Source organism: Sphaerodactylus townsendi, linkage group LG07 (genome assembly GCF_021028975.2).
Source record: "Sphaerodactylus townsendi isolate TG3544 linkage group LG07, MPM_Stown_v2.3, whole genome shotgun sequence".
NCBI lineage: Eukaryota > Metazoa > Chordata > Lepidosauria > Squamata > Sphaerodactylidae > Sphaerodactylus > Sphaerodactylus townsendi.
Window position 1 is genome coordinate 113441764 of NC_059431.1, and position 26424 is coordinate 113468187.

A 26424-nucleotide genomic window follows, 5' to 3' on the forward strand; every position below is an offset into this window, starting at 1 on the left:
CGCGAAAAAGCCCCGCCTTTCCAGCGGCGCGCTCTCATCGGGCCGCCGCGGCGATTCTCGCACGGGATTGGAGGAAGCGCTTCCGGAATCCGGGACTCTTCCTGCTTCCGGTGCACCGGGCGCCCCAGGAGAGGAAGACGCCGGGGCCGGCTGCAGAGTGCTTCTTTTGACGCCTTTAACTTCGGGGGCTGGTCGGGCCGCCCGGCGCCTTCATTCATGAGCCTTCCTTAATTGGCAGCTAGCCGGTCTCTTGGTAAGGCGGTGACGTCACTCGGCGGGGGGAGCGCAGTCGCCACAGTCGCAGGTGAGCGCTCACGTGACTGCTGGGCCCTCTGCGCAGGCGTGCAGTTAAAGGGCTGGGTGAGCCTGAACTGTTGGAGGGGACTGGGGAAAGGCTGCCCATTCCAGGTTGCGGAATTCCTGGGCATTTGAGGAGGGGACGGACCTCTGTGGGGTACAATGCCATGGAACCTACCCTCCAAAGGGGCGATCGCCAGTCCTCACCTGGAGGTTGGCAACCTGATCTCCATGTTATTTGGCAGTAGACTTGCAGGCTCCAGATTGGAAGATTTATAGGAATTTGGGGGGTGGAACCTGGGGAGAGCAGAGTTTGGCAGGGGACTGACCTCCGTGAGGTGTAATGCCATCGAGTTCATCCTTCCAAGCAGCCATATTCTCCAGGGGCAATCCCCGTGCCTCCCCTGGAGGTTGGCAGCCTTCTCTCCAGGTTATCTGCTAGCTTCAGATGGGGGAGTTCTTAGAGCAGGGGTGACCAACCTATGGTGCTCCAGATCTCAATGATTGACTGGAGTAACAGACTCTTACAATGGACTGGCCATGCTGGCAGGGGCTGATGGGAATTGTAGTCCATGAACATCTGGAGCACCCTAGGTTGGCCACGCCTGCTTTAAGAGATTTGAGAGGGATCTCAGTGGGGTACTATGCCATTGAGTCCACCCTCCAGAGCAGCCATTTTTTCCAGTGGGACTTGCTTCTGCAGCCTGGAGGGGAGCTGTAATTCTGTGGGGTCCCCAGGCCCCACCTGGGGATTGGCAGCTGTGTCGCACATCATCTGGCAGTAGGATTGCTGGCTCCAGACTGGGAATGTCATAGAGATTTGGGGTTGGAACCTGGGGAGGGACTTCATCAGGGAATAATTCCATACAGTCCACCCTCCAGAGCAGCCATTTTCTCCAGTGGGAGCTGATCTCTGCAGTTTGGGGAATCCTTTACACACTCCTGGGAGCTTGACAGACCGACTGGCCCCTTTGAGGAGGCAAAATGGCTACCTCTGGCAAGGGTGCCTCGATAGTCCAAGATGGTGTCGCCAAGGGGGAGGCTGGCTGCTTCTCCAGGGCCAAGGCGCCAGCTGGTGACTCAAAGCTCCTGCTCGGAAGGCTTCTGGGACAGTTGGGGAACATGCTTGGTTCCTTTTCCGCATGAACAGTCAAAATATCTGTAGCAGCTGAGACTGAGTTCCAAGCATTTCACACACGCTGCTTGGCCACGGTAATACTTATACCATGGTAATACTGCCTGGTAATACTTATACCTAACTTTTACCTTCACACCTTTCTTTAAACCTGAGCTAACAAGACAGCGTTTTGTATTTTTGCCTTGTTAGCTGTGCCTCTTTGTCCTCTTCCTTTGCTGCTTTTCTGTCTGTTAAAACGGAGATTATGAGTCTCTCCCTGTCACGGTGTCCAGCGCCATATCTGCTGCCGTCTTATGTACTATCAATCACATTGGTTAATGTGTTTGGATGGTTGTAAGACAGGGGCCGCATGGCGTAGTGGTTAAGTGCTTGCACTGTCACTCATGCGGTCAGGAGTTCGAGCCCCCTGTGGGTCAGATATCCTGGCAGCTGGCTCATGGTCGACTCAGCCATCCACCCATTCCTTGGTCGGTAAATGAGTACCTAGCGCCTAGCTAGGGGGTAAAGAGTAGCTAGGGAAAGCAGTGGCAAACTACCCCACAAAAACGGCTTGCCTATGAAATCACTGCTTGCAGTGGTGCCCCGGGGCCGAACACGACTGAAGGGGAAACTTAACTTTAAGACAGTGTGGTTGCAGCAGTGGTTGCTGGTCTGGGAAATGCCGGCTCGTATCCCCGCCCTGCTGTGGAAACTCGCTGAGTTGCCCTGGGCCAATCACACATTCTCATCCTGACCTACCACACAGGGTTGTTGTGAGGATGAAAAAGATGGGGGAACATTGTAAGCTGCTTCGGATCTCCACCAGGAAAGCAAGTGAGATAGAAATGAAGTGAAATAAAATGAAATCATTCATTGCCGCATGCCTGGTGAGTTCACAGCAGGGGTAACTTTGAACTGGGGAGCCCAGTCCAGTGCCCCGGGGCAAGCAGGAATGGTGCTGCTACCTCCCCGGGGCCTCTAGAGGGCGCTGCAGTTGCACAGAGAGGTAAACAATACAAATAAACCCTCCCAACCACTGAAAAACCCTCCATTGAGCTATGTGGACTTCACTGGTGTAAAACCCTCCATTGGGCTATGTGGACTTCACTGGTGTAAAACCCTCCATTGGGCTATGTGGACTTCACTGGTGTAAAACCCTCCATTGGGCTACATCAGAGCCCTGGAGTAAGTGGAGTCAGAGCTGGGCTGGAAGCTGACTAATGTTAGCTCCATCTCCAGCCGCGCCACAGAAGCACTGATGTCTCAGAGTTTTGCGACAGCTGCCAGCCAACATATTTGCCCCTCCGTTGGGGTAAGTGCCCCGGGCAGAGTAAACACCAGTGAGCCCCATTCTGCCTCCAGGAGTCACTTCAGATTAGATTGTGCTGTAAGACAGACAGCATCTGCTGCCCTGATGTGTCATCTGAGCCTGAGTCACGAGAATTCTGCTCACTCTTATCGCTTGTTGGTTCTTTGCTCTCTCTGGAACGTGACAGGGTAGGCCTGTGAAACGAACAGGAACTGCTGAGGAACTAAAGGAAACCATCCTTTTCTGGCCCAAGTGGAGCACTTTCAAGTTCATTTGGAAGGGAATGAAGCAAACAGTGCTGAACTCCTGCAGGGTTATTTCAGCTTGGAGGCCTGGGATCTAATAGTTCCCAATGATGCATACTGAGTATTCTGAAATGAAGGCGTTTTTTTCTAACCATCTTCTCCTGGAGAGGCAGGATTAAAAAAAGACCAGACATCGCAGCCAACTGGGTCACTGCAAATCCCACAATAACCTGTCTGCAAAACCAGTGGCTGGCTCCTCATATCTTCCCTGTGCCTCACTCAAATCTGTCTTTATTAGACCTTGCCTTTTAGTCATTTCCGTGGGGGTCGTGGTGTGCATCAGGAGTGGTTTTTCCTGCCGTTCGTCACATGACAACTTCCCCCTCTCAGAAGTGATGATTCACTTAGAGCAGGCAGGAACTGGAAATCTGGGGATACGAAGGTGGACTTATTTGCGAGACTCGGCTAAATCTTTTTAAGCATCCTGTTACTTCAGCTGTAGCGGCTGCTATATCTTCTTTTCAGTCACACAGGGAAGATCTGTCTGCTGTAGCAGCAGCTACTGCTGAATAAACATTTTAAAAAATCTGTGCAGCCAGATCTCTGCACAGAAGCCTTTTCTGGGCCGAAGTCGCACCTGGCCCCCTTTGAAAAATACTTGGCAGGTGGCAGGAAAGGTGTCAGCCGGCACTGTGGAGCCTGAGGTCATGTTGGGGACCCCATGTTTAAGCATTTCCAGTTTTGAAGGGGGTGTCTGCTACTCTGACCTTTCACCCAACTCTTTTAAGTGGGGCTGAGAGAGCTCAGAAGAACTGTAAGGTCCGAGTAGTGGCCCGAGGTCACTCAGTTGGCGTGTGTTGGAGTGCACGGGCTAATCTTAGTTCCCCAGATAGCCCTCCACAGCTCAAGTGGCAAAGCGGGGAATCAAACCTGGTTCTCCAGATTAGAGTGCTCTTAACCACCACGCCACTGCCGCTCCTAGGAAGGAGGGACAAGAAGGGCGGGGACAAGATGGAACAACAGTCTACCGTTCATGTGGAGGAGCAGGGAATCAAACCCATTTCTTCAAATAAGAGTCCACCACTCTTAAAAGCTCATGAAAAACCCCACCCCCAATCATGTTGGCCTCTGAGGTGCTACTGGACTCAAATTTCTCGTTGCCTTCAAAGCTGGGCCCTGGTGAATGTGTACCAGTTCACTCATCAAGCAGTGAGCCTGTTCTCTTCCACTGCCAAATGTTTCAAGGGGGTTGTTCTCATTGGGCCATTAGTGTTTCTGTCCTCTTAGTTGTTTCAGCCTTGTACAACACTGCGACTGTGAGCCAGCGTGGCGTAGTGGTTAAAAGCAGGTGGATTCTAATCTGGAGATTAGATTTGATTCCCCACTGCTCCATATGAGCGGCAGAGGCTTATCTGATGAACCATATGCATTCCTGCTGGGTAACTTTGGGCTTGTCCCAGTTCTTCGGAACTCTCTCTGCCCCACCCACCTCACAAGGTGTCTGTTGTGGGGAGAGGAAGGGGAAGGCGCTTGTAAGCCGCCTGGAGTCTCCTTACAGGAGAGAAAGCTGGGGTATAAATCCAAACTCATCATCCAAGAGCGCTTCCAACATTTCAGCCTTTGTATGTCTTTATTGCAGGTCTGGACGTTGATTATTTAGTGATCTCAGGGATCCAGGTTTCACATTTTATGAAGAAACTAACCATTTGTTCTCTTGTTCCCCTTTTCCTGAACCAGAATGTTCCTGGGCAGAGGGAGATCCCTGGCTCGCTCATGCCTGCCTTCTGTGCTGCTAGTCCTTGCAACGGCTGCCATGGCAGGTGCAAACGGTTGCGATCCAGTGGGGAAAAAAGGAAGCGAGTCCAGTAGGGAACTCGCCCTGCTGAAGAGGTTGGATCCGCTTCTCAATCACAGGTATGGCGGCTATGAATAACCATCTTTTACGAGTGAGTTCTGAGCTGCTCGCTTTCAGAACTGGTCTCCCACAGTCCTCATTGATTCTGTGCAAATCGGCTAGACCAGGGGTAGGGAACCTTTAACACTCAAAGAGCCATTTGGACCCGTTTTCCATGGGAAAAGAAAACACTTGGAGCCGCAAATAATTTTTGACATTTAAAATAAAGATAACACTGTATATATTGGGGTTTTTTTTTTTTTACCTTTTACCCGCTTCATTCTGAGAAGCCGATGATGCTGCCGTCCGCCCCTGCCAATCGCAGGGCGGCGCGCGGATGTAGCCGATGGCTCGACCGCTGGAGCCCGCCCCACTCAAACAGGGCGGGCAAGAGGGGAAGCCCGTGGCATGGCCCAGCCGCCGCTGGCAATTATGCGCGCTAGTTCTGCCATGGTATGGCAAGGATGGGGCTACAGTCGCCTCGCGGAGCCGCGAGTAAGGGCAGAAGAGCCGCATGCGGCTCTCGAGCCGCAGGTTCCCTACCCCTGGGCTAGACAGCAATCACACGAAGTTTAGTCTTATGTATTGTTGAAGAATAGGAGCCGCGTGGCATAGTGGTTAAGTGCTTGCACTGTCACTCATACGGTCAGGAGTTCGAGCCCCCTGTGGGTCAGATATCCAGGCAGCTGGCTCATGGTCAACTCAATACTAGAAAATCTGAGGCCAGCCAAGCCTAAGAAGCATGGACTGTATATATCAGGCAATGAACTAATTGGTACATGCAGTTAGATAAGAAGACAGGAAGCCAGCAGGGGGATGGGGGCTTTCCAGTGTTTTGCACTGAGTGTCGCATGTATGACTATCTGCCACTAGGGCAGAAGTCGTGGGTGTGCCCTCGCTGCAATGAGTTCCTGGCACTCAAGGAACATGTGCGTTCTCTTGAAGCCAAGGTGGCAGACCTGGAGAAGCTGAGAGGCAGAGAGGGCAACAACCAGGCTTTCGACCTAGCAGCCAGGTCCCACTTCCAAGGTGACATCTTCAGATGTCATGGAGAATGAGAGTCTGGGTGACGGAGGGTGCCAGTCTGAGGTGGTGGAAGATGCCCTCAGATGGGACCCCTTCCTTAGCTGGTGGTCGATATCCTCCCCGCGACTGAGGATTCCCTCGAGGGGGGCCTTGTAGTGGGTGATTCGATCATTAGGAATATAGAGAGTTGGGTTTGTGACAGCGATGACCGCGATGGTGACTTGCCTGCCTGGTGCTAAGGTTATGGATGTCACGCCGCCTAGATAGGCTGTTAGACAGTGCTGCGTGGAGTCAGCAGTTGTGGTCCACATTGGTACCAATGACATTGGGAAATGTAGCCGGAGGTTCTGGAAGCTTAAATTAGGCTGCTAGGAAAAAGGTTAAAATCCAGGACCCCTAAGGTGGCATCTCCGGTAATGCTACCTGTTCCACGCTAGGGAGATTAGGCAAGCCGGAGATACAGGTCTCAATGCGGATGAGAAGGTGGTGTAAGGCAGAGGGTTTCAGCTGGTCAGAACTGGGAACCTTTGGGATAAGGCAGGCCTGTACAAAAGGGACGGCTTCATCTTAACCAAAGAGGAACTATAGCTGCCAATACGCCAACGCTAAAAGGTGGCAGAACAGCTTTTAAATGATCCGGGGAAAGCCGAGAGCTGAGGCACGCCCGGAATACAGAGTCCATGGGGATGCAGACACAGAGAGAGGTTTCTTAAATCAACCCACATACAAGCCGGTGAGCATAGCAATGTGATAAGTGATAGTGTCTACAAAAGGCTAGAGGGCAAAGTTCAATATAAATCCCAGGTTAAGGACAGAGACAGAGTACGCTAGCGTTCCCTATGCTAATAGCAGAAGCATCTCAATTCCAAAATGGGAGAGCTGAGCACAGAGTTTTGAAGGAGGACATTGATATAGTGGGCATCACGGAGACATGGTGAATGAGGAGAACTATGGATGCTGTTATCCCAGGTTACAGGCTCTACAGGAAGGATAGGACAGGGCTAGTGGGTGGCTCTCTACATCAAAGAGAGCATAGTGTCACATAAAATAGACAATGCAGGGGAGCTGATCTCTATTACACTGCGGGATATCAATACCAGGGGTGAAGCATAGTTTAACATTAGGAATATATTATCGCCCCCCCCTGACCAAAGTGCACAAGAGGATTCTGAGATGGAAAAAGAAATTAAGGCCAACAAAAGCAACAAATGGGTAATGGGCGCATTTTAACTATCCCCACATAAATCCGGAAAAAAAAATGCATGTTCAGGTCATAGTAAGGAGAGAACATTCCTGATATGCTAAATGACTGTGGCTTAGGAGCAGATGGTTGTAGAACCAACCAGGGAGAGATGCGGAACCGAAAGATTCACTCCTATGTGGGACCCAGGACCTGGTGCAGCGGGAAGTCAGTGTTGTTGTTGAGCCGAGAAAGGAACAGCCACTACAATGCTGTCAGATTCAGTATCTCCGTGATGCTTAACAAGTGACAATTACTAATGTAGTTACATTTGCCTTCAGAAAGGGAAATTTCTCAAAGATGAGGGGATAGTGCGAGGAAGCTGAAAGGGAAAATCAAGAGAGTCAAAATGTCCAAGGTGCTTGGAGGTTATTTAAAAAAAACACAAGTCTTTAAAAGCTCAGCTGGAATGTGTTCCTGAGGTTAGAAAGGCAGCCCAGTCCAAAAGAAAGCCACCATGGTTAACAAGGAGGTTGAGGTACTATTAGGAAAAAAAAGATGTCTTTAGAAAATGGAAGTCCAACTTAACTGATGAAGAATACCAGAGAGAACACAAATGGTGGCAAAAGAGAAGCAAGTTAGCTGTAAGGAGGCAAAAAAGGATTGATGAGGAACGCGATGGCTGCTAACATCAAGACTAGCAACAAACAGTTCTTCTGCTACATCAAAAGCAGGAAGCCAGCTAGGAAGCGTAGGTCCGGCGAGACGATGAAGGAACAAAAAAGTGTGCTGTGTTGCGACAGAGACGCAGAGAAGCTGAATGAATTTTGGTTCGTTCTTCGTTCAAGAGGAGGCAGGAAAATTCCTGCACCTGAACCAAGCTTTAGGAGGTGAACTGGCGAACTAGCCGGGCTAGTAGACAAGGAAGAAGTTCTGGCAGCCATTGGATAAACTAATGCTACCAAATCCCTGGCCCAGATTGCATTCATCCAAGAGTTCTAAAGAGCTCAAGCATGAAATTGCTGATGTTCTCACATTAATATGCAACTTATCCCGAAATCAGGCTCCATCCCCGAAGACTGGAAGATGGGCCACTGCTCACACCAATCTTTAAGAAAGGGTCTAGGGGGGACCTGAAATGCTATGGCCAGTCAGTTTTGACATCTGTTCCTGGTAAATTAGTAGAATCTATCATTAAAGATAAAATTATTAAACATGTAGAAAAGCAAGATCTGCTGAGAAGAGTCAGCATGGCTTTTGTAGAGGCAAGTCCTGTCTTTACAAACTTACTACAGAGTTCTTTGAGGGTGTAAACAGACATGTGGGATAAGGGGAACCAGTGGACATTGTCTACTTGGATTTCCAAAAGGCTTTTGACAAAGTTCCTCACCAGAGACTGTTGGAGAAAAAACTCAGCAATGAAGGAATAAGAGGGAAGTCCTCCTATGGATTAAAAAACTGGTTGAGGAACAGAAACAAAGAGTGGGTGTAAATGGGAAGTTCTCACAATGGAGATGTAGGAGTGGTGTCCCCTAAGGATCCGTTTTGGGACCAGTGCTCTTTAACTTATTCATAAATGACCTGAAGTAGGGTGGGTAGTGTGGTGGCCAAGTTTGCAGGATGATACCAAATTATGTAGGGTGGTGAGAACCACAAAGGATTGCTAAGAGCTCCAAGCCGACCTTGATAAATTAGGTGAGTGGGCTAAGAAATGGCAATGAGTTCAATGTAGCTTAAAATGTAAAGTGATGCCATAGGGCAAAAAAAATCCAAACTTCACATACACGCCACAGGGTCAGTGCTATCAGTCACAGACCAGGAAAGGATTTAAGGCCTAGCTGATAGTTCCATGGGAATGTCAACTCAATGCATGGCAGCCGTGAAAAAGGCAACCTCTCTGGCGCTGGGGATACAATTAGGAAAGGAATTGAGAATAAACTGCAAAGATTGTCATGCCCTTATAAACACGTGCGGGTGCGACCGCACTTCTGAGTACCGTGTTCAGTCTTGGTCGCCATCTCAAGAAGGATATCGAAGAGATAGAAAAGTGCAGAGAAGGGCAACGAGATGATTGAAGGATTGGAGCACCTTCCTTTATGAGGAGAGGCAGCGCTTTGGGACTCTTATTTGGAGGAGACGCTCAGGGATAGGATTGAAGTCTATAAAATTATGCATGGGGTAGAAATGTTGACAGAGAGAAATTTTTTTCTTTTCACAATACTAGAACCAGGGGCATTCATTGAAAATGCTGGGGAAGAATTAGACTAATAAAAGGAAACACTTCTTCACGCAACGCAGATTGGTGTTTGGAATATGCTGCCACAGGAGGTGGTGATGGCCACTAACCTGGATAGCTTTAAAAAGGGCTTGGACAGATTTATGGAGGAGAAGTCAATCTATGGCTACCAATCTTGATCCTCCTTGATCTCAGATTGCTAATGTTTTAGCAGACCAGGTGCTCAGGAGCAGCAGCAGCAGAAGGCCATTGCTTTCACATCCTGCATGTGAGCTCCCAAAGGCACCTGGTGGGCCACTGCGAGTAGCAGAATGCTGGACTAGATGGACTCTGGTCTGATCCAGCAGGCTAGTTCTTATGTTCTTATAGCCTCTTACTTCTCGAGAGTTATTAAGTTCAGATAGGCAAATATACATCATTATTCATAAAGATATATTAGATTATATTATAAGTAATATGTAACTGGATTATAATGTAACAATAAAACATGGGCTACATGAGAAGGTTAGTGAGCAACCTAAGAAGCTTAGTGGGACAGTACTTAGTAACAAATTCTCATGAAGATTGAATAAGATCTCATAAACATTGTACATAAGGCAAGAAACCTGTAACATTCACAGTTCGTTCCAGCAGTGGCGTAGGAGGTTAAGAGCTCATGTATCTAATCTGGAGGAACCGGGTTTGATTCCCAGCTCTGCCGCCTGAGCTGCGGAGGCTTATCTGGGGAATTCAGATTAGCCTGTGCACTCCCACACATGCCAGCTGGGTGACCTTGGGCTAGTCACAGCTTCTCGGAGCTCTCTCAGCCCCACCTACCTCACAGGGTGTTTGTTGTGAGGGGGGAAGGGCAAGGAGATTGTCAGCCCCTTTGAGTCTCCTGCAGGAGAGAAAGGGGGGATTTAAATCCAAACTCCTCCTCCTCCTCTTCTTCTTCTTCTTCTTCTTCTGCTTCTTCTTCTGCTTCTTCTTCTTCTATGTACAATGTTTATGAGAATTTGTTACTAAGTACTGTCCCATTACGCTTCTTAGGTTGCCTAAGTGCCCTCATTGTAAGTTTTGTTATTACATTTATATCCAGTGGCATATTACTTATAATATAATCACAATATATCTTTATGAATGGTGTATGACTTATCTATTGACTTTATACTCGAATTAATTGCATATACCAATTCGTTCATTGCCTTGTATATACAGTCCATTCTTCATAGGCTTGGCTGGCCTCAGATTTTCTAGTATTGGTTTGACTGTAAATATTTGCTGATCTATTTATCATGGTCAACTCAGCCAGCCAGCCATTTCTTGGTCAGTAAATGAGGTATTTAGCGCTTCAGGCCCAGGACCAATCGCGGCTCTCCAGGAAGCAGTTTAGGAACTGTTACATTCCTATCAGCCCCGCATGGTACGCTGGCAGGGGCTGATGGGAATTGTAGTTCATGAACATTTGGAGAGCCGCAGGTTGCAGACCCCTGACTGAGCTCATAGCTAAGGGGTAAAGAATAGCTGGGGAAAGCAATGGCAAACGACCCCACAAAAGCGGCTTGCCTATGAAATCACTGCTTGCAGTGATATCCTAGGGTCGAACAAGACTGAAGGGGAAACTTTACCTATTGTTGAAGGCTTTCACAGCCAGAACAATGTATTATGACTGCATTGTGTGTTATAACCAGTATTATGATTGGTTGGAGGTGGGAGCCTTAACCATTTTTGCAGCGCTTCTCTCTCCATGATGTCTTGCAGTTTCACAACCATTGTAGAAAATGCAACCGAAAAATACAAATACGTGTTCCAAGTGTGTCGAGGGATCGCAGACAGCGGGAACACTTCCGGCCTGGTGCAGATCGACGAGAAAAACCGAAAAACCACCGTGGTGGGACGAATCACTGAAACCCATGTTACTAGCGGAAGTAAGGTGTCCTGATTCCTGAACAGCCTCCCTTTGTCATTCCACAAGCCCTTCTGAGCCTCAACGGCAACTCCTGTATTTCTGTCTCGACAGCCGAGTGGATTATGCTGACCTACAAAGGGGGGGATAAATACGGCAGTCACTGTGGGAACGAGAAGAGGAAAGCCATGGTCATGATCACCTGCAACCGGAAGACACTTGCAGTAAGTAGACAGTGAAGGACAGGGCGGCTTTGAAAGGAGTACAGATCCAGACATTTTGCAGACAGTGTCTTGTTGAAGGCTTTTATAGCCAGAATCAACTGGCTGATGTGGCCGTGGTCTAGTAGTTTTTGCTACTAACATTTTACCTGGTGTACAGCTGGCGTCTTCAGTGGTAAATTGTGCTTCTGTCCAGCCACAGACAGGATCACATCTTTCCTCCGAAGATGCCTGCCAAAGAAGCAGGTGAAAGATTTGGGGCAAAAACTACCAGAAAACACAAAAACTGCACAGCTTAGAAAAAACGTTTTGCAGATAGATTATCCGGAGAGTAGGAATCTGTCTTCTGTCATAATCGCTAGTTTAGATTGCACTCCATGCTCTTTAATACTTTGCATTCGGAAAAAGGTAAGTGATATAAGCCAGTGAGGATAGCACATCTACTGAATACTCTCGGGGTGGGGGGAGCCCTTGAAATCCACAAACACCAGGTCAGTTTCAACGAGAAGGAAGAGAGTTTGAAAATCAACAAAACCTGGCTACCAGTACTAAAAAAACACATCAAAACTAGAGAAATGCAAAGGCTGCAAATGAGCACCCAAGCATATGCAATTGTGAATGTGATTGCAAAGGCAACAGCAAGTGCAACTATTAATGAACTCTGTTCCTCACCCCCCTGTCAGGCGGATAAAATATATACCCCACCACATAGGCGCTCCACACTGTGCCCCAGAGAGAAATACATCCCGCTGACATACCTCTGAAGATGCCAGTTATACCCTGTTTCCCCAAAAATAAGACTAACCCCGAAAATAAACCCTAGCATGATTTTTTGAAGGATGCTTGAAATATAAGCCCTACTTCAAAAAATGAACCCTAGTTACAGATTCCCCGGCGCAGCTGATCTGGTCACATGGGGGGGGGGGCTGCAAAATCATGGGAAAAAAATAAGACATCCCCTGAAAATAAGCTCCAACACATCTTTTGGAGCAAAAATTAATTTAAGACCTTGTCTTATTTTCAGGGAAACACGGTAGGTACAGGCGAAATGTTACCGCTAGCACTGAAGCGGGCAGAGTGGGTTAGGCAGAGGTGCTGGATAAAAATAACTGATTCCGATGAAGTAAAAAAGATTACATCTTTTGTGCAGCAGTGGCATGCTGGCTAAGAGCAGGTGCACTTTGATCTGGAGGAATTGGGTTTGATTCCCAGCTGCCGCTTGAGCTGTGGAGGCTTATCTGGGGAATTCAGATTAGCCTGTGCACTCCCACACACGCCAGCTGGGTGACCTTGGGCTAGTCACAGCTTTTTGGAGCTCTCTCAGCCCCACCCACCTCACAGGGTGTTTGTCGTGAGGGGGGAAGGGAAAGGAGTTTGTAAGCCCCTTTTGAGTGTCCTACAGGAGAGAAAGGGGGGATATAAATCCAAACTCTTCTTCTTCATATAGCAAAGTAGCCTTTTCAGAGGGCTCTTAGCCAACCCATCACAATAATGATGATAACTCCCTGCCTGAAATGGGAGTTCTAACTTCTGTTCCGCTTGTATAACCAGTTGAGCTTAATTAACTTAGTTAATTCGCCTGCATTGCTTTTCACTTGAATACCTGTTGTGCTGGCTGCCTTGTGCTTGTCCTTGTATTTCAGCATGTAAAGGATGGAGGAGGGTAGAAAGAGGGGGAGGAGGAAGAGAGAGGGGAATATTGTATCTTGCTGTGACCCAAGATCTGTTAGGCAAGTTTTTCAGAAAAGCCAGTCTGACCTGTTGTCAGAGTGCCTTTTACTGTGCCTTGCTTTCCCTGTGCCCCTAGTGGTTGCAGACAGAACTGCACGAAAAGGAAAATAAATCCAAAAAGTTTTGAGTCCTGTGCCGCCTTTAAGACCAACAAAGTTTTGTTCTTCGTAACTTAAAGAAAAAAAATTGATTAAATTTTTAAACTATTGGAAACCCCTGATTATTTGGGCAAAACAGGAAAAAAACAAATTGATGATTGGCGTTTTGTGGAAGGCTTTCATGGCTGGAATCAGTTGGCTGTTGTGGGGTTCCCAGGATGGGTGGCCATGGCCTGGTACTTTTTGCTCCTAATGTTTCTCTCTGTGGTTCATCTTACCGGGACATGCCTCTGAAGACGCCAGCCATAGTTGCAGGTGAAATGTTAGGAGCAAAAAGAACCGGACCACAGCCACCCAACCCAGAAAACCCACAACAGCTTGATGGTTTTTGAAGGGCAGGAATTGTTAAAATAAGATCCAATAGAGAAAAGTGTGACTTTTATCAGTAGTAACTTTGACTTTTGTTAGCAGTAACTTTGAAGATCCAATTTTACGAAATGGGGAGTCCTTATGGAAAATGTACTTTTGTGTGGTTTGTGGAAACTTGTACCTAAATATTAATTTAAAAAGTTGAACTACGTGAAAGTGTTATGCTTGGTATAAGCATTTATTTATTTATTTATTTATTTATAATTGGTTTTATATACCGCCCCTCCCCCAAAGGGCTCTGGGCGGTGAACAACACAATAAAACAATAGTTACAATAAAACCCCATTAAAACAGCAATCAATAATGCTACATTGGCATCCAGTCGTAAAAACAGAACTTCATAGATCCACCCTGGAAAATAAAACAGAGAGGCGGAGAACCCAGAATGTAAGGAAAAGGAGGGGGAAAGGGGAGGGGGGCATCAGCGGCCGGCCCCTCCAAACGCCCGGTGGAACAATTCAGTCTTGCAGGCCCTGCGGAACTCTCCCAGATCCGGCAGGGCCCGGATAACTGGTGGTAGCGTGTTCCACCAGCCAGGTAAAAGCCCTGGCCCGGGTAGAGGCCAGCCGCATCATCGAGGGGTCAGGGACCATCGCGATCATGCACACTTCATTAGATTCACAAATGTGCCTGCACACAAAAGCAGGCACACCAAGAATGAAGCTGTCTTACAGGACTCAGCCTTTTTTTCTAAAGGGAAATACGCAGAGAGGCATTCGGGTGGATGCGGCATTATGCTGCTTTCAGGGACCCTCCCACTAACTTGGCCCCCCAAATGTTGCTCCCTCCCCACAACCCTGGTCCTCTGCAGCTCCCCTGAGCCCTTCTTCCCAGGGTGGTCCCTGTCGCATGTTTCAGGAAAGGACCAACAGGAAAGAGAGTTTCCAGTTGCCTCCAGAGAAATGAGGAAGCTGCCACCTTTAAACCACAGATGGGAGTAAACGGGGCTGATTTGTGAGAGGAGCAGCAGTGGCGTAGCAGGTTAAGAGCTCGTGTATCTAATCTGGAGGAACTGGGTTTGATTCCCAGCTCTGCCGCCTGAGCTGTGGAGGCTGATCTGGGGAATTCAGATTAGCCTGTGCACTCCCACACACGCCAGCTGGGTGACCTTGGGCTAGTCACAGCTTCTCGGAGCTCTCTCACAGCTCCCACCCTACTTGGCTCACAGGGGGTTTGTGGTGAGGGGGGGGAGGGCAGGGGGATTTGCCGCCCCTTTGAGTCTCCTACAGGAGAGAAAGGGGGGGTATAAATCCAAACTCCTCCTCCTCCTCCTCCTCCTCTTCTTCTTCTTCTTCTTCTTCTTCTTCTTCTTCTTCTTCTTCTTCTTCTTCTTCTTCTTCTTCTAATCTGGAGGAACCGGGTTTGATTCCCAGCTCTGCCGCCTGAGCTGTGGAGGCTGATCTGGGGAATTCAGATTAGCCTGTGCACTCCCACACACGCCAGCTGGGTGACCTTGGGCTAGTCACAGCTTCTCGGAGCTCTCTCAGCCCCCACCTACCTCACAGGGTGTTTGTGGTGAGGGGGGGAGGGCAAGGAGATTGTCAGCCCCTTTGAGTCTCCTGCAGGAGAGAAAGGGGGGATATAAATCCAAACTCTTCTTCTTCTTCTGATAACAGTAGCAGATGTAGCTGTCTGCGCCCAGAGCAAATGCTGTTGAGCTGGAACCTTCTTGCCTTCCATGTTAGCTTCCCATATATATATTTTTCATTTTATTTTATTAAACTTGTACCCTGCTCAATTCCCAGCTGAAGTCAGAGTCAGGGCAGCTCATAACCAGAAGTTAAAACCATTTCAGTGTCAAAATGCACCAGGTTAAAAACATGACATTATAAAAGACAATTCAGCTGTTCCCGTGTAGACTAATTCCTAAATCGATAGCTACCAATTAATAAACTTTGGCTTAAGTATCTATCTCCCACGACTTTTGAGTCTTATTTATTGTGAGGGAGAAGAAAAGAAGTTTGGGGCGGGGGGGGGGTAATGCACCAGATGAAGAAGCGCGGATAGTATTGATGCTAGCAATATCAATATAGATACGGGAGGTCCGTAATTTTAGATTGTATACACAAAGCATAGGACGGCCTCAACCAAAGGCCTTGTGGAACATACTCAAGGTCTTCTTGTTACAGAAGACACTTAACGATACAACTTGTCACCTTCATTCTCAGGAGGGCTATGCCACATGATTTTTATGAGCACCTGACGTTGCCTGTTGTATGAATATAAATAACCAACTTTCAGGCAGGCGGTTTGGGGGAAGAGGTGGAAAACAGTGGCCAGCATTGAAAAGTGGCCGCCCCCCCCCCCCCCATATATTTATTTTACCACCTTATGCTGCCCTCTTAGAGGGAGTCCGTCTGCTCCCTCTTCTTGGGGAGGCCTTTAAATAAATTGGGTTTTTGGGACGCCTGATTTTTTGTACTGACCGCTGTTTTTAATGGATTTTATTGGTTTTAGTAATTGCACTTATTGTAATGATGTACACATGTGGATATTGTTGTGCAGAGCCCTTCGGAGATGGGGCGGTCTACAAATCCAATCAATCAATCAGTCAATCAATCAATAAATAAACAAACAAACAAACAAACAAACAAACTTGCGGCATGGCTGAAAGCTTCTAGCTTCCTTCAGTAGCATTAAGACTCACACTCCCGCCTTCTCTCAATGCAGGGGGACTTCACCATGGTGGGAGAAGAGCGAGAGAAGGAAGAGGAATGTTTCTACCTTTTCGAGCTGGAGAGCAGCGTGGCCTGCCCGCCCGTGGACTCGCACCTAAGCGTGGGTTCCATATTGCTGATCACGTGAGTTAACCCCAGCAGCTGTTTGTCAACATCTGCCCTTCCACTGTTTCTGTTTGCACGCCAGGCCCGTTTGTGCAAGCTCAGTTCTGGTTATAATAATGTGTTGGTGTTTCTACAGGCAGCAGTTCTTGTGCAGAGAACCAGAGGATCATAAGGTCGGAAGGAGCCCTATTGGCCTCCGAGTCCAACCCTCCAGCTCAGTTCAGGAAATCTACAGTTAGAATATGCCTCTCAGATGGCTCTCTAGCCCAGCGGTTCTCAACCTGTGAGGTTGCACGACCCTTTCACAGGGGTCGCCTAAGACCATCGGAAAATTACAGTTATGAAGTAGCAACGAAAACAATTTTATGGTTGGGGGTCACCACAACATGAGGGACTGTATTAAAGGGTTGCGGCATTAGGAAGGTTGAGAACCACTGCTCTAGCCTCTTCTGGAAGATCTCTCCCCTACCCCGCATTCCAGTAACTGATGTATCATTAGACTGCTTTTACCATTAGGAGGTTTCCTCCTGACGCTCACCTGGGAAACAGGAGCCATAGAAAGGCCAAAAGCCACAGGAACAATTATAGGATGGAAGCAAAAGTCTCAGATCTTTACTTCTCTAGGCCTTACGGAGCATTGAGGGAGCCAATTCAAAGTTCTTTCTGTTGAGGGGCCATGGACTTTTACAATGGTTAACAATGGTCATTCCATGCTGAGTGTTTCTAAGTTGCTCCTTCTTTCAATAAATACTTTCCCAATCGATTTATTACGCTCTTTTGGCGTGCTGCGAGACACCACGTGTCTTTTGACCAGATCCGTTGCCATCAAGTTACAGCTGAGCAACTCGGATTAGACAAATGTTGGCGCTTTGAAAATCGGTGTCTCAGTTGTCAAGTAGCACATTTGGTATAAGTGGTGGAGCAAACTCTGTCCGCTCTCGCACAAAACTTAGTAACTTGACTGGCACGTTGGGAGTCTGTAAATGCCCCCAAACCCTGCAGCCGAAGCGACACGTGACAGTAGTTTGGATTAACTCGTCATAGCAGCTGAGCTTTCTCTGGATCAAGCTACAGGAGAAGGAAGAGCAATCTTCTCTCTTTCTAGTGTAAGGCTGCAAGACAAGAATGATTACACGCAGTGTCGGGTTCACGCTGGATCATATGCGTTAATCTTCATTTGCTTCTGTGTCTGTTGCCTCCATTTCTCCCTTGTTTTTTAAAAGAAGGGGGCCGGTGTCAACGTTGCAATCTCTTCTTCCTGCCCCACTATTTTAGATGCTGCTATAGAAAAGCGCATGTCAAATTTATTTCGTTTATTTAGTATTTTATTCATTTTATATGCCGCCCTTTCCCTTGCAGGTTCAGAGCGGCTACCAACATTTTTAAAACATTGAAAACAATATATAGATAACATTTAAATACACTTCTGCCTGTAACCGAAGTCCATTCAATTCTATGGCAAAGTTCATCAAAAAGGTTTCTGTCTTCCTGGAGGGGAGCAACAGCGGCAGAAGATAGCACAGAGTGCCAAGGTGGAAAGCACTGTAGCTGCCTCGATGATAGGCCTGGTGGAACAACTTACAGGCCCTGTGGAATGGCATCAGGTCTCACTACACAAGGCATTCCACCTGGTTGGGGCCAGTGCTGAAAAGGCTCTAACCCTGGCTAAGACAAGCCGGACATCTTTCAGGCCAGAGACCAGCAGATTTTCACATGCTGAGCCCAGCGATCGAGGGTATACTGGGAGAGACAGTACCATAGGTTCACTGGCCCTAGATTTAGGGCAGGGGTGGCCAACCTATGGTGCTCCAGATGTTCATGGACTACAGTTCCCATCAGCCCCTGCCAGCATGGCCAATTGGGGATTGTTGGGACCGATGGGGATTATAGTCCACGAACATCTGGAGCGCCATAGGTTGGCCAACCCTGATTTAGGGGTTGAAACCTGATCTGGTATTCCACCCAGAGCCAGTGCAGCTGACATCTTGCAAGCATTCTAAGGTTTTGGATGGTTGTAAGTTTGTGGCAGCTTGAAGGGTTTTCCTTCCAGAATTTAGGTGTTGGAAATGTTGATAGGGTTGGAGATATCAGAGCAGGAATACAGCGAACACAAGAACCCTTCATCGCTCAAGTCAACCTTTACTATGGTCACAGGCCAGTATAAGGTAAATAAAGTAAAAGATAAAACATATTAAAAGGAAGATGGAGGCATAAAGGGTATGGGAATATAAAGGAATCAGAATAAAAGCATAAATACTATAGGGGAAATAAAAACTGAGCACTATAAAACACATAATAGACAATACGATTGGTCTATAGAAGAAGAAAAAGAATTGGATTTATATCCCCCCCTTTCTCTCCTGCAAGGAGACTCAAAGGGGCTTACAAACTCCTTTCCCTTTCTCCCTCACAACAAACACCCTGTGAGGTAGGTGAGACTGAGAGAGCTCAGAAGAACTGTGACTAGCCCAAGGTCACCCAGCTGGCGTGTGTTGGAGTGCACAAGCTAATCTGAATGCCCCAGATAAGCCTCCACAGCTCAAGCGGCAGAGCGGGGAATCAAACCCGGTTCCTCCAGATTAGAGTACACCTGCTGTTAACCACTACACCACCGTTGCTCCTATAATTGCTGCTCCTGTAATTTATAGACAATATCCTTTGTCTACAAACAATAGACAATAACATTGGACTATAAAACACATAATAGACCATACAATTGGTAGATTGAAGGCTATAGCTATCAAATCGCTTTATTTTATTGTACAGATTCTCCTGCAGCGTACTTGGTGAGCCTCTGGACTGATTTCTAAGCAGGTGGCCAAAGAGCTTTGTTTATTCAAAGTTTTCTCGGGAGCCACAAAGCTTTGACTTTTCCCTCTGAGCTTTGTGGACATCTGGTGGGTGGTTCTCGCCATGTAATCAGGGAGGCAGGGAATTATTTCCTCTTCCTGCCTGGTGGAATCACCTCCTGGCTCCTCAGTTCTTTTCCTGCCAGGGAGAAGCAGCTAGCTAGGTTGCCTCGGCTGTTGCTCCTTTCCTTTTGCCCTTTATTTCTCGCCTATCGCTCTGTTTTGCACAGTTTTAATTGGCCATCCGGTGCCCTTTCTGTACATATCACCTTTGGATAGTGGGCCTACTTTGCCATGTTGAACTTTTCTTGCAGGTTTGTATCACTGGTCGGTGTATACCTCATCGGGGGTTTCCTCTACCAGCGCCTGGTGGTGGGAGCAAAAGGCATGGAGCAGTTTCCCCATTTTGCTTTCTGGCAAGATATGGGCAACCTCGTGGCGGTAAGTCGTACAAAACAGACGTCCCTGTGGTGTAGCACGAGGGGAGGGTAGACTTTGGCCAAGAGCACCAGGAATTACTCCGTCACAAAATGGAGACTGAGAGGGTGGGATCGGTCACAAAACGGCAGCTTGTTCAAAAATGGCCACATTCCGGAGTAGGTTTTTACAGCTCAGCTGAGGAAATTGTTCCTTTGCGGTTTTTCGAAAGCAAATTGTCACCCCCCCTCCTCCCAGTTGAAACTTGTTCTGCTGTGGAAAATTCTACATTTATCACTGTCAAACGGAAGTTGTGATGCAAAGGAAAATATTGAGGGCATGCGGCTGGCCCCTCTTCAGTAAGGGAAGAAGAAGAAGAAGAGTTTGGATTTATATCCCCCCTTTCTCTCCTGCAGGAGACTCCAAGGGGCTTACAATCTCCTTGCCCTTCCCCCCTCACAACAAACACCCTGTGAGGCGGGTGGGGCTGAAAGAGCTCCGAGAAGCTATGACTAGCCCAAGGTCACCCAGCTGGCGTGTGTGGGAGTGCACAGGCTAATCTGAATTCCCCAGATAAGTCTCCACAGCTCAGGCGGCAGAGCGGGGAATCAAACCCGGTTCCTCCAGATTAGATACACGAGCTCTGAACCTCCTACGCCACTGCTGCTCCTCTGTACACATGCCAAAGATGAGAGGTGGGAGGGAAAGGGGGCTGGGGGCAGCTCTCTTTGCATCCCAAGCTGGGGTGCATGTCTTCCATAGCACAGAAAAGCAGCTGCTGCAGAAGCTTTAATGGGAGGGATATGGTGAGTCCAGCAGTACTGGGGGAGGACCAGAAAGCTGCCACAGGAGGTGGTGATGGCCACAAACCTGGATAGCTTTAAAAAGGGCTTGGACAGATTTATGGAGGAGAAGTCGATCTATGGCTCCCAATCTTGATCCTCCTTGATCTGAGATTGCAAATGCCTTAGCAGACCAGGTGCTCAGGAGCAGCAGCAGCAGAAGGCCCTTGCTTTCACATCCTGCACGTGAGCTCCCAAAGGCACCTGGTGGGCCCCTGTGAGTAGCAGAGTGCTGGACTAGGTGGACTCCCGTCTGATCCAGCAGGCTAGTTCTTATGTTCTTACTTCTAATTGCCTAGAGCAGGGGTGTCCAACTTTGGTTCATGGACTATGATTCCCATCAGTCCCTGCCAGCATGGCCAATTAGCCATGCCACTTATGTATTACTGATTGATGAGCCCAGGCAACGTTGGGTTCTTACAAGAGCTAGATGTCATGTCTTTTCCCTTGTGTTTATCCAAGGGCGGTTCGGGAATGTGTCCCTTTCAGACAGGGTATGTCCATATTGTCCATCCCAGGCTGAAACATTGGAACATATTTTATGTTCTTGGTCGAATTGTAACCTTTTGAGAGAAGCTCTGTTATCACGAATTATGTGTGACATCTCTCCCAAAGGTTGTATAATAAAATTACTAAATAGTAATGATGTTGAGATTTTAAGAACATAAGAACTAGCCTGCTGGATCAGACCAGAGTCCATCCAGTCCAGCTCTCTGCTACTCGCAGTGGCCCACCAGGTGCCTTTGGGAGCTCACATGCAGGAGGTGAAAGCAATGGCCTTCTGCGGCTGTTGCTCCTGAGCACCTGGACTGTTAAGGCATTTGCAGTCTCAGATCAAAGAGGATCAAGATTGGTAGCCATAAACCGACTTCTCCTCCATCAATCTGTCCAAGCCCCTTTTAAAGCTATCCAGGTGAGTGGCCATCACCGCCTCCTGTGGCAGCATATTCCAAACACCAATCACACGTTGCGTGAAGAAGTGTTTCCTTTTATTAGTCCTAATTCTTCCCCCCAGCATTTTCAATGAATGCCCCCTGGTTCTAGTATTGTGAGAAAGAGAGAAAAATGTCTCTCTGTCAACATTTTCTACCCCATGCATAATTTTATAGACTTCAATCATAGCCCCCCTCAGACGTCTCCTCTCCAAACTAAAGAGTCCCAAACGCTGCAGCCTCTCCTCATAAGGCAGGTGCTCCAGTCCCTCAATCATCCTCGTTGCCCTTCTCTGCACTTTTTCTATCTCTTCAATATCCTGTTTGAGGTATTTTAAGGAATACAGCACAATACCTCTTGCAGGGTGCTCTCATCCAGAGAATTTTAATATGCTTTTGCCAAATGTGACGTTGTTCTGCCAATTGTTTTGATATCGATGCCTAATAAAGGTTGACTTGACAATTGGCCATGCTGGCAGGGGCTGATGGGAATCGTAGTCCATGAACATCTGGGGCACCAGAATTGGATACCCCTGGCCTAGAGAGTGGCTGGGGACTCCTAGGTGACCTTCTGCTCACTCGTGATGTGCCGTGTTTCCCCAGAAATAAGAACTGCCCCGAAAATAAGCCCTAGCATGATTTTTCGGTATTTTTGGAGAATACTTGCAATGTAAACCCTACTCCAAAAATAAGCCCTAGTTACAGATTCCCTGGTACACCCTGCCCCCTGGGCACTACGCCCCTGGGGTGCAAAAAATAAGACATCCCCTGAAAATAAGCCCCAATGCATCTTTTGCAGCAAACATGAATATAGGACGCTGTGTTATTTTTGGGGAAAACACGGTATCAGCAGGGGCAGTGCCTACCTCTTATCCCTGGTTTAGACTCTTGCCTGACTTACAGTGTTTGGGGGGCGGGGTGTGTGTGTGTGCACAGGAAGGGCATATTCAGGGCCCGATTTAGATGAAGAGAGGCGCTTGGCTATTCCACTTGTGAGGCCCCTCCCAATCCCCCAGCCTCACGCCTAGAGGAAGATGGAAGAGTGTTTTCAACAGAGGATGATGATGATGGTTGTTCCACAATTCACAATTCCTCCTCTAAAGGACATAAGTTATTGTTAAATACGGTGATTGGAAAAAAATGCATAAAGAAAATGTGTACACTATTATACCCCTTGGCTAGAGGCCCCCTAGATTTTGAGGCTGTGGGCTTCAGCCTATCACTGTGAGAATCCTTTCCCCCCCCCCCCTTCCGCTCCCGTCCCATTGTCTTCTGCATTAGGAACTTTTCAGAGTATGTAAAGCCTTGCCAACTTTGGCAGCAGCCCCCAACAAGGTCATCTCCTGGTGGAAACCCCAAACTGTCTCTTTCTGGAGGACCGTCAACTTTGTGCCTGTCGAGAGACCAAAGCTGAATTCTCAAGTGAGACGCTGGCATCTGCAAGAGAAGCAGGTTTCGCCATGAAACACAGCTGCTCCGATTTCGGACAGCTTCGTTGCACTGGAGAACAAAAAAGCTCATTAAATAGTCCAATTCTGAACACCTGAAACCTCCTAATCCAACGTAAGCATCCCTCCCTGCCATGTTTCTGGCAGGGCAACAGCGTCTCCCCCCTGCTTTGGCTGCCATGTTTGGTCCTCTCAGGACCGAGGAGGCAGCTCTTAAAACTTTCTAGGAAGAGGTGATGCGATTTGAGCACACAGTTCTGAATGGAATGATTGAAATCTGAACAATCCGATTAAGGAGTGAGGTTTCTGTGTGGTTGTTGAATGCCTTGATGCTCTCCTGTGTTCGCAGGACGGCTGTGACTTCGTGTGCCGGTCCAAGCCTCGCAACGTGCCCAACGCGTACCGCGGCGTCGGAGACGACCAGCTCGGCGAGGAACCCGAAGAGCGGGACGACCACTTACTGCCCATGTGATTCGCCTTCTGCTGCTTCCTCCCCTCGGTGTTCACATAAGCGGGTGTTAACTCAGCCACTTCTCCTGCCCCCCCCCCCCCCGATCTCTGCCTCTCACCTCTTGAGCCGCTTGCTTTCACTATGGCTGCCCTGGGTTTTTTCGCCCCCTCCCTTATCTGACTGAATGCTCTGCTGAGGCTGGGGGAACCTGTCATGAAGGAAGAGTTGTAGAGAAAGGGGATTCAGACCAGAGCTCACGGCAGCAAAATGATTCACTGCCTCCTGAGGCGGAGGTTTTGCCCCACCGCTGGGGAAATCCTTGGAAGTGTTGGAGAGGTCTGCTCACACGAGGAAGCAACCGGTAGACGGGAGGTTGGGGAGACCTGTTCGGTTTTACACGACTGCCCATTTTTCTATCAGCCTTCCTCTTTGAAACACTGGATTTCCTGTTTTGAATGATTCCACTGTATTTTGTTTCGGGCCTGCGTAGCAATGGCATAAGCAAAGCTCGTTTGTACTTTTCGGACGCAACTTCAGGGAGCTCTCGCCAGTCTTTTCAAGCCCTCCTGGGAGGCACGGTAGCTAAACTACATGAAGGATCTTTCTCTCCCGCTTTTTAACCAAAAGCCTAGACGCCAGGAGGGCGTTTGTGCTTATTTTGCTAAGTAGGTCAAATGGGAAAGGGGATGTATTATTTTAGAAAGGGTTAAGAGGCGAGAGTCCCTTCCTTGAATGGTTTTGGTTCAGGCACCGATTCCCACTGGATCGATCCATTCTCTCGGAAAGCTTTATCAGTAAGACGGGTCGTTCAGCTTTAATTGTAAATGCAATAGTGGCAGGGACTGAAAGTGAAATGCTGCTGTCAAACCCCAGTCGGGGTCAGTTCGGGTCACAGGATAGGTAAGACAGAACTGACGGAGGGAGCTACAGCCCCCAGACCGTTGAAGGACTGCAGGAGTCTTCTCAGAGTGCTTGTAGCTGACACCCTGCTAGGAAATGTTAACTGAAGGCGCTGAACCACCAGGAAAGGTGAGTTTCGACTAGTTTTTGTTTACAAGAGCCGGGAAAATTATAGTGCCCTTAACAGCCCGTCTCGGCTGTTTCTGTTCTGTGCTCTTAAGATGTGATGGCAAGTCCGCTCTGTGCCGGCATTTGCTTTTGGGTAAGGCGGGGCAGGAAGGATTTGCTTGCTTTTATTTGGAGGGCTTCCTTTTACTTGTGGCCGCAGGCAGACGGTGGGGGTTCCTTTTACTTGTGGCTGCAGGCAGACGGTGTTACTGCAAAGCATTCGGGATTTATCTCAGTGCAGCTGGAGCCAAGAGGACGCGGTTCACATCAAGTCCAAAGAGGCCTGAATTTGCTGGCAGCACCAGCCTCCTTTCGCAGGGATATCACACACACCTCCAGTGGACATTTTGCCAGCCGGGCAAGGATGTAGCTGGACTTTAGTGACTAAAACCTGAAGGGTGGAAGAAACGGATTCATCAACCTTGACAGTCAGGCTTCTCAGCTTCGGGGAAAAAACACAAATCACTGCGTCGTGGTCACTTTTTTATGGTGGTGTTTGGAAATCTTTGTACAAAAACTTGAAAATAAAGATGGCTTGGAAGCCCCGATGCAGGTGTGGGTGAAAGTCAATGAGAAGAGTTTGGAACGGGGAGTCACTGATTAATGCAGTCCTGGGAGAACAAAGCAAGGGCTTTGTACAGTACAGTTCCTTTATTCCTGGCCTGCTAAACAGAAGGCGGAGAACACAGAGCTGCTGGTCTCTACATCTTAGGGGCTGAACGTCCTTTGGGGGCAGTGGCGTTGTTCATGTTAAACAGCACAGAGTTAGGCCAGTGGTTCTCAACCTCGGATGCATTCCAGACCATTTGGGAGTTTGTTAAAAAAAAATATTACAGAATGGGTTTGCTAATATGGTGGTACAGTTTCAGGGAAATGGGTTGCCAAGGGGTACCTGAGTTACAAAAGATTGGGAACCACTGAGCTAAGCAGTCCATTAAAGTACCTTCATAAGAACATAGGAACAAGCCAGCTGGATCAGACCAGAGTCCCATCTAGTCCAGCTCTCTGCTACTCGCAGTGGCCCATCAGGTGCCTTTGGGAGCTCACGTGCAGGATGTGAAAGCAAGGGCCTTCTGCGGCTGTTGCTCCCGAGCACCTGGACTGTTAAGGCATTTGCAGTCTCAGATCAAAGAGGATCAAGATTGGTAGCCATAAATCGACTTCTCCATAAATCTGTCCAAGCCCCTTTTAAAGCTATCCAGGTTAGTGGCCATCACCACCTCCTGTGGCAGCATATTCCAAACACCGATCACACGTTGCGTGAAGAAGTGTTTCCTTTTATTAGTCCTAATTCTTCCCCCCAGCATTTTCAATGTATGCCCCCTGGTTCTAGTATTGTGAGAAAGAGAGAAAAATTTCTCTCTGTCAACATTTTCTTCATGTTTGATGTCCCCTCTGAAGCTTTCCTCTTGCTGATGCCACAATTCCACTACACGTGCAACGCCCCCTCTTCCACATATGAGCTGATGACTTCCTTGCCCGCCCCATTGCAGTACATACCATGGGAGTCTAGTCCCAGTGACCTATAGTGGTCAGGATTAAAAGGACTAACTTTTGCCTTTGATTTCTGAGAATAGTAGATTAAAACATACCTGGGTGGGAGTTAAGTAACGCTGCTGTTATCTAAAAGATTATTTCTCCAGTTTACTCGTAAACATGGATTAATCTGTTCTGCAAGTGTATAATCCAAGAGAATTTGCACGGACTATCCTGTAAAACAGAAGGCCCCACTGAACTGAGTTTCGACTGAGTTTCCTTTGGCCAATTATAAAACATACTGGAAACAAACTACCAATTGTTCTTTGAGGGGGGGAAAGATTATGGCCTCTGCTCCTGTAATAAGTACTTCCTTGACATTTAAAAAAATTGCCTTTGATGTAAAAAATTGGTGGAATTCTGAAGAGCTGGTAAGATAGCCCATTAGACTTCCTTATTGCAAGAACAAATGGGTTGCCGTTTGAAGTGA

The 26424-nt window shown here is 48.0% G+C and overlaps 1 protein-coding gene across 2 annotated transcripts; it reads left to right on the top strand.

Annotated features, from left to right (window-relative positions):
* Nucleotides 1–99: 99 nt before the first annotated feature.
* On the top strand, nt 100–25004 carry M6PR (mannose-6-phosphate receptor, cation dependent). 2 transcript variants are annotated; one of them, XM_048504033.1, is made up of 7 exons: nt 100–304; nt 4706–4882; nt 11045–11211; nt 11304–11413; nt 16339–16469; nt 19615–19741; nt 23289–25004. In XM_048504033.1, the coding sequence occupies exons 2-7, from the start codon at nt 4707–4709 to the stop codon at nt 23409–23411; spliced, it is 834 nt and encodes a 277-aa protein (XP_048359990.1). In that variant the 5' UTR covers nt 100–304; nt 4706; the 3' UTR covers nt 23412–25004. The 2 variants fall into 2 exon arrangements, with proteins under 2 accessions (XP_048359990.1, XP_048359992.1); XM_048504035.1 differs by having other exon boundaries at nt 100–253.
* Nucleotides 25005–26424: the final 1420 nt, after the last annotated feature.

Excerpts from the sequence above, each read along its gene's own strand:
- M6PR (XM_048504033.1), top strand. The coding sequence starts at position 4,707 with ATGTTCCTGGGCAGAGGGAGATCCCTGGCTCGCTCATGCCTGCCTTCT. Across the intron at positions 4,883-11,044 it reads GATCCGCTTCTCAATCACAG|TTTCACAACCATTGTAGAAA; the intron begins GTATGGCGGCTA and ends GATGTCTTGCAG. Across the intron at positions 11,212-11,303 it reads AACCCATGTTACTAGCGGAA|CCGAGTGGATTATGCTGACC; the intron begins GTAAGGTGTCCT and ends CTGTCTCGACAG.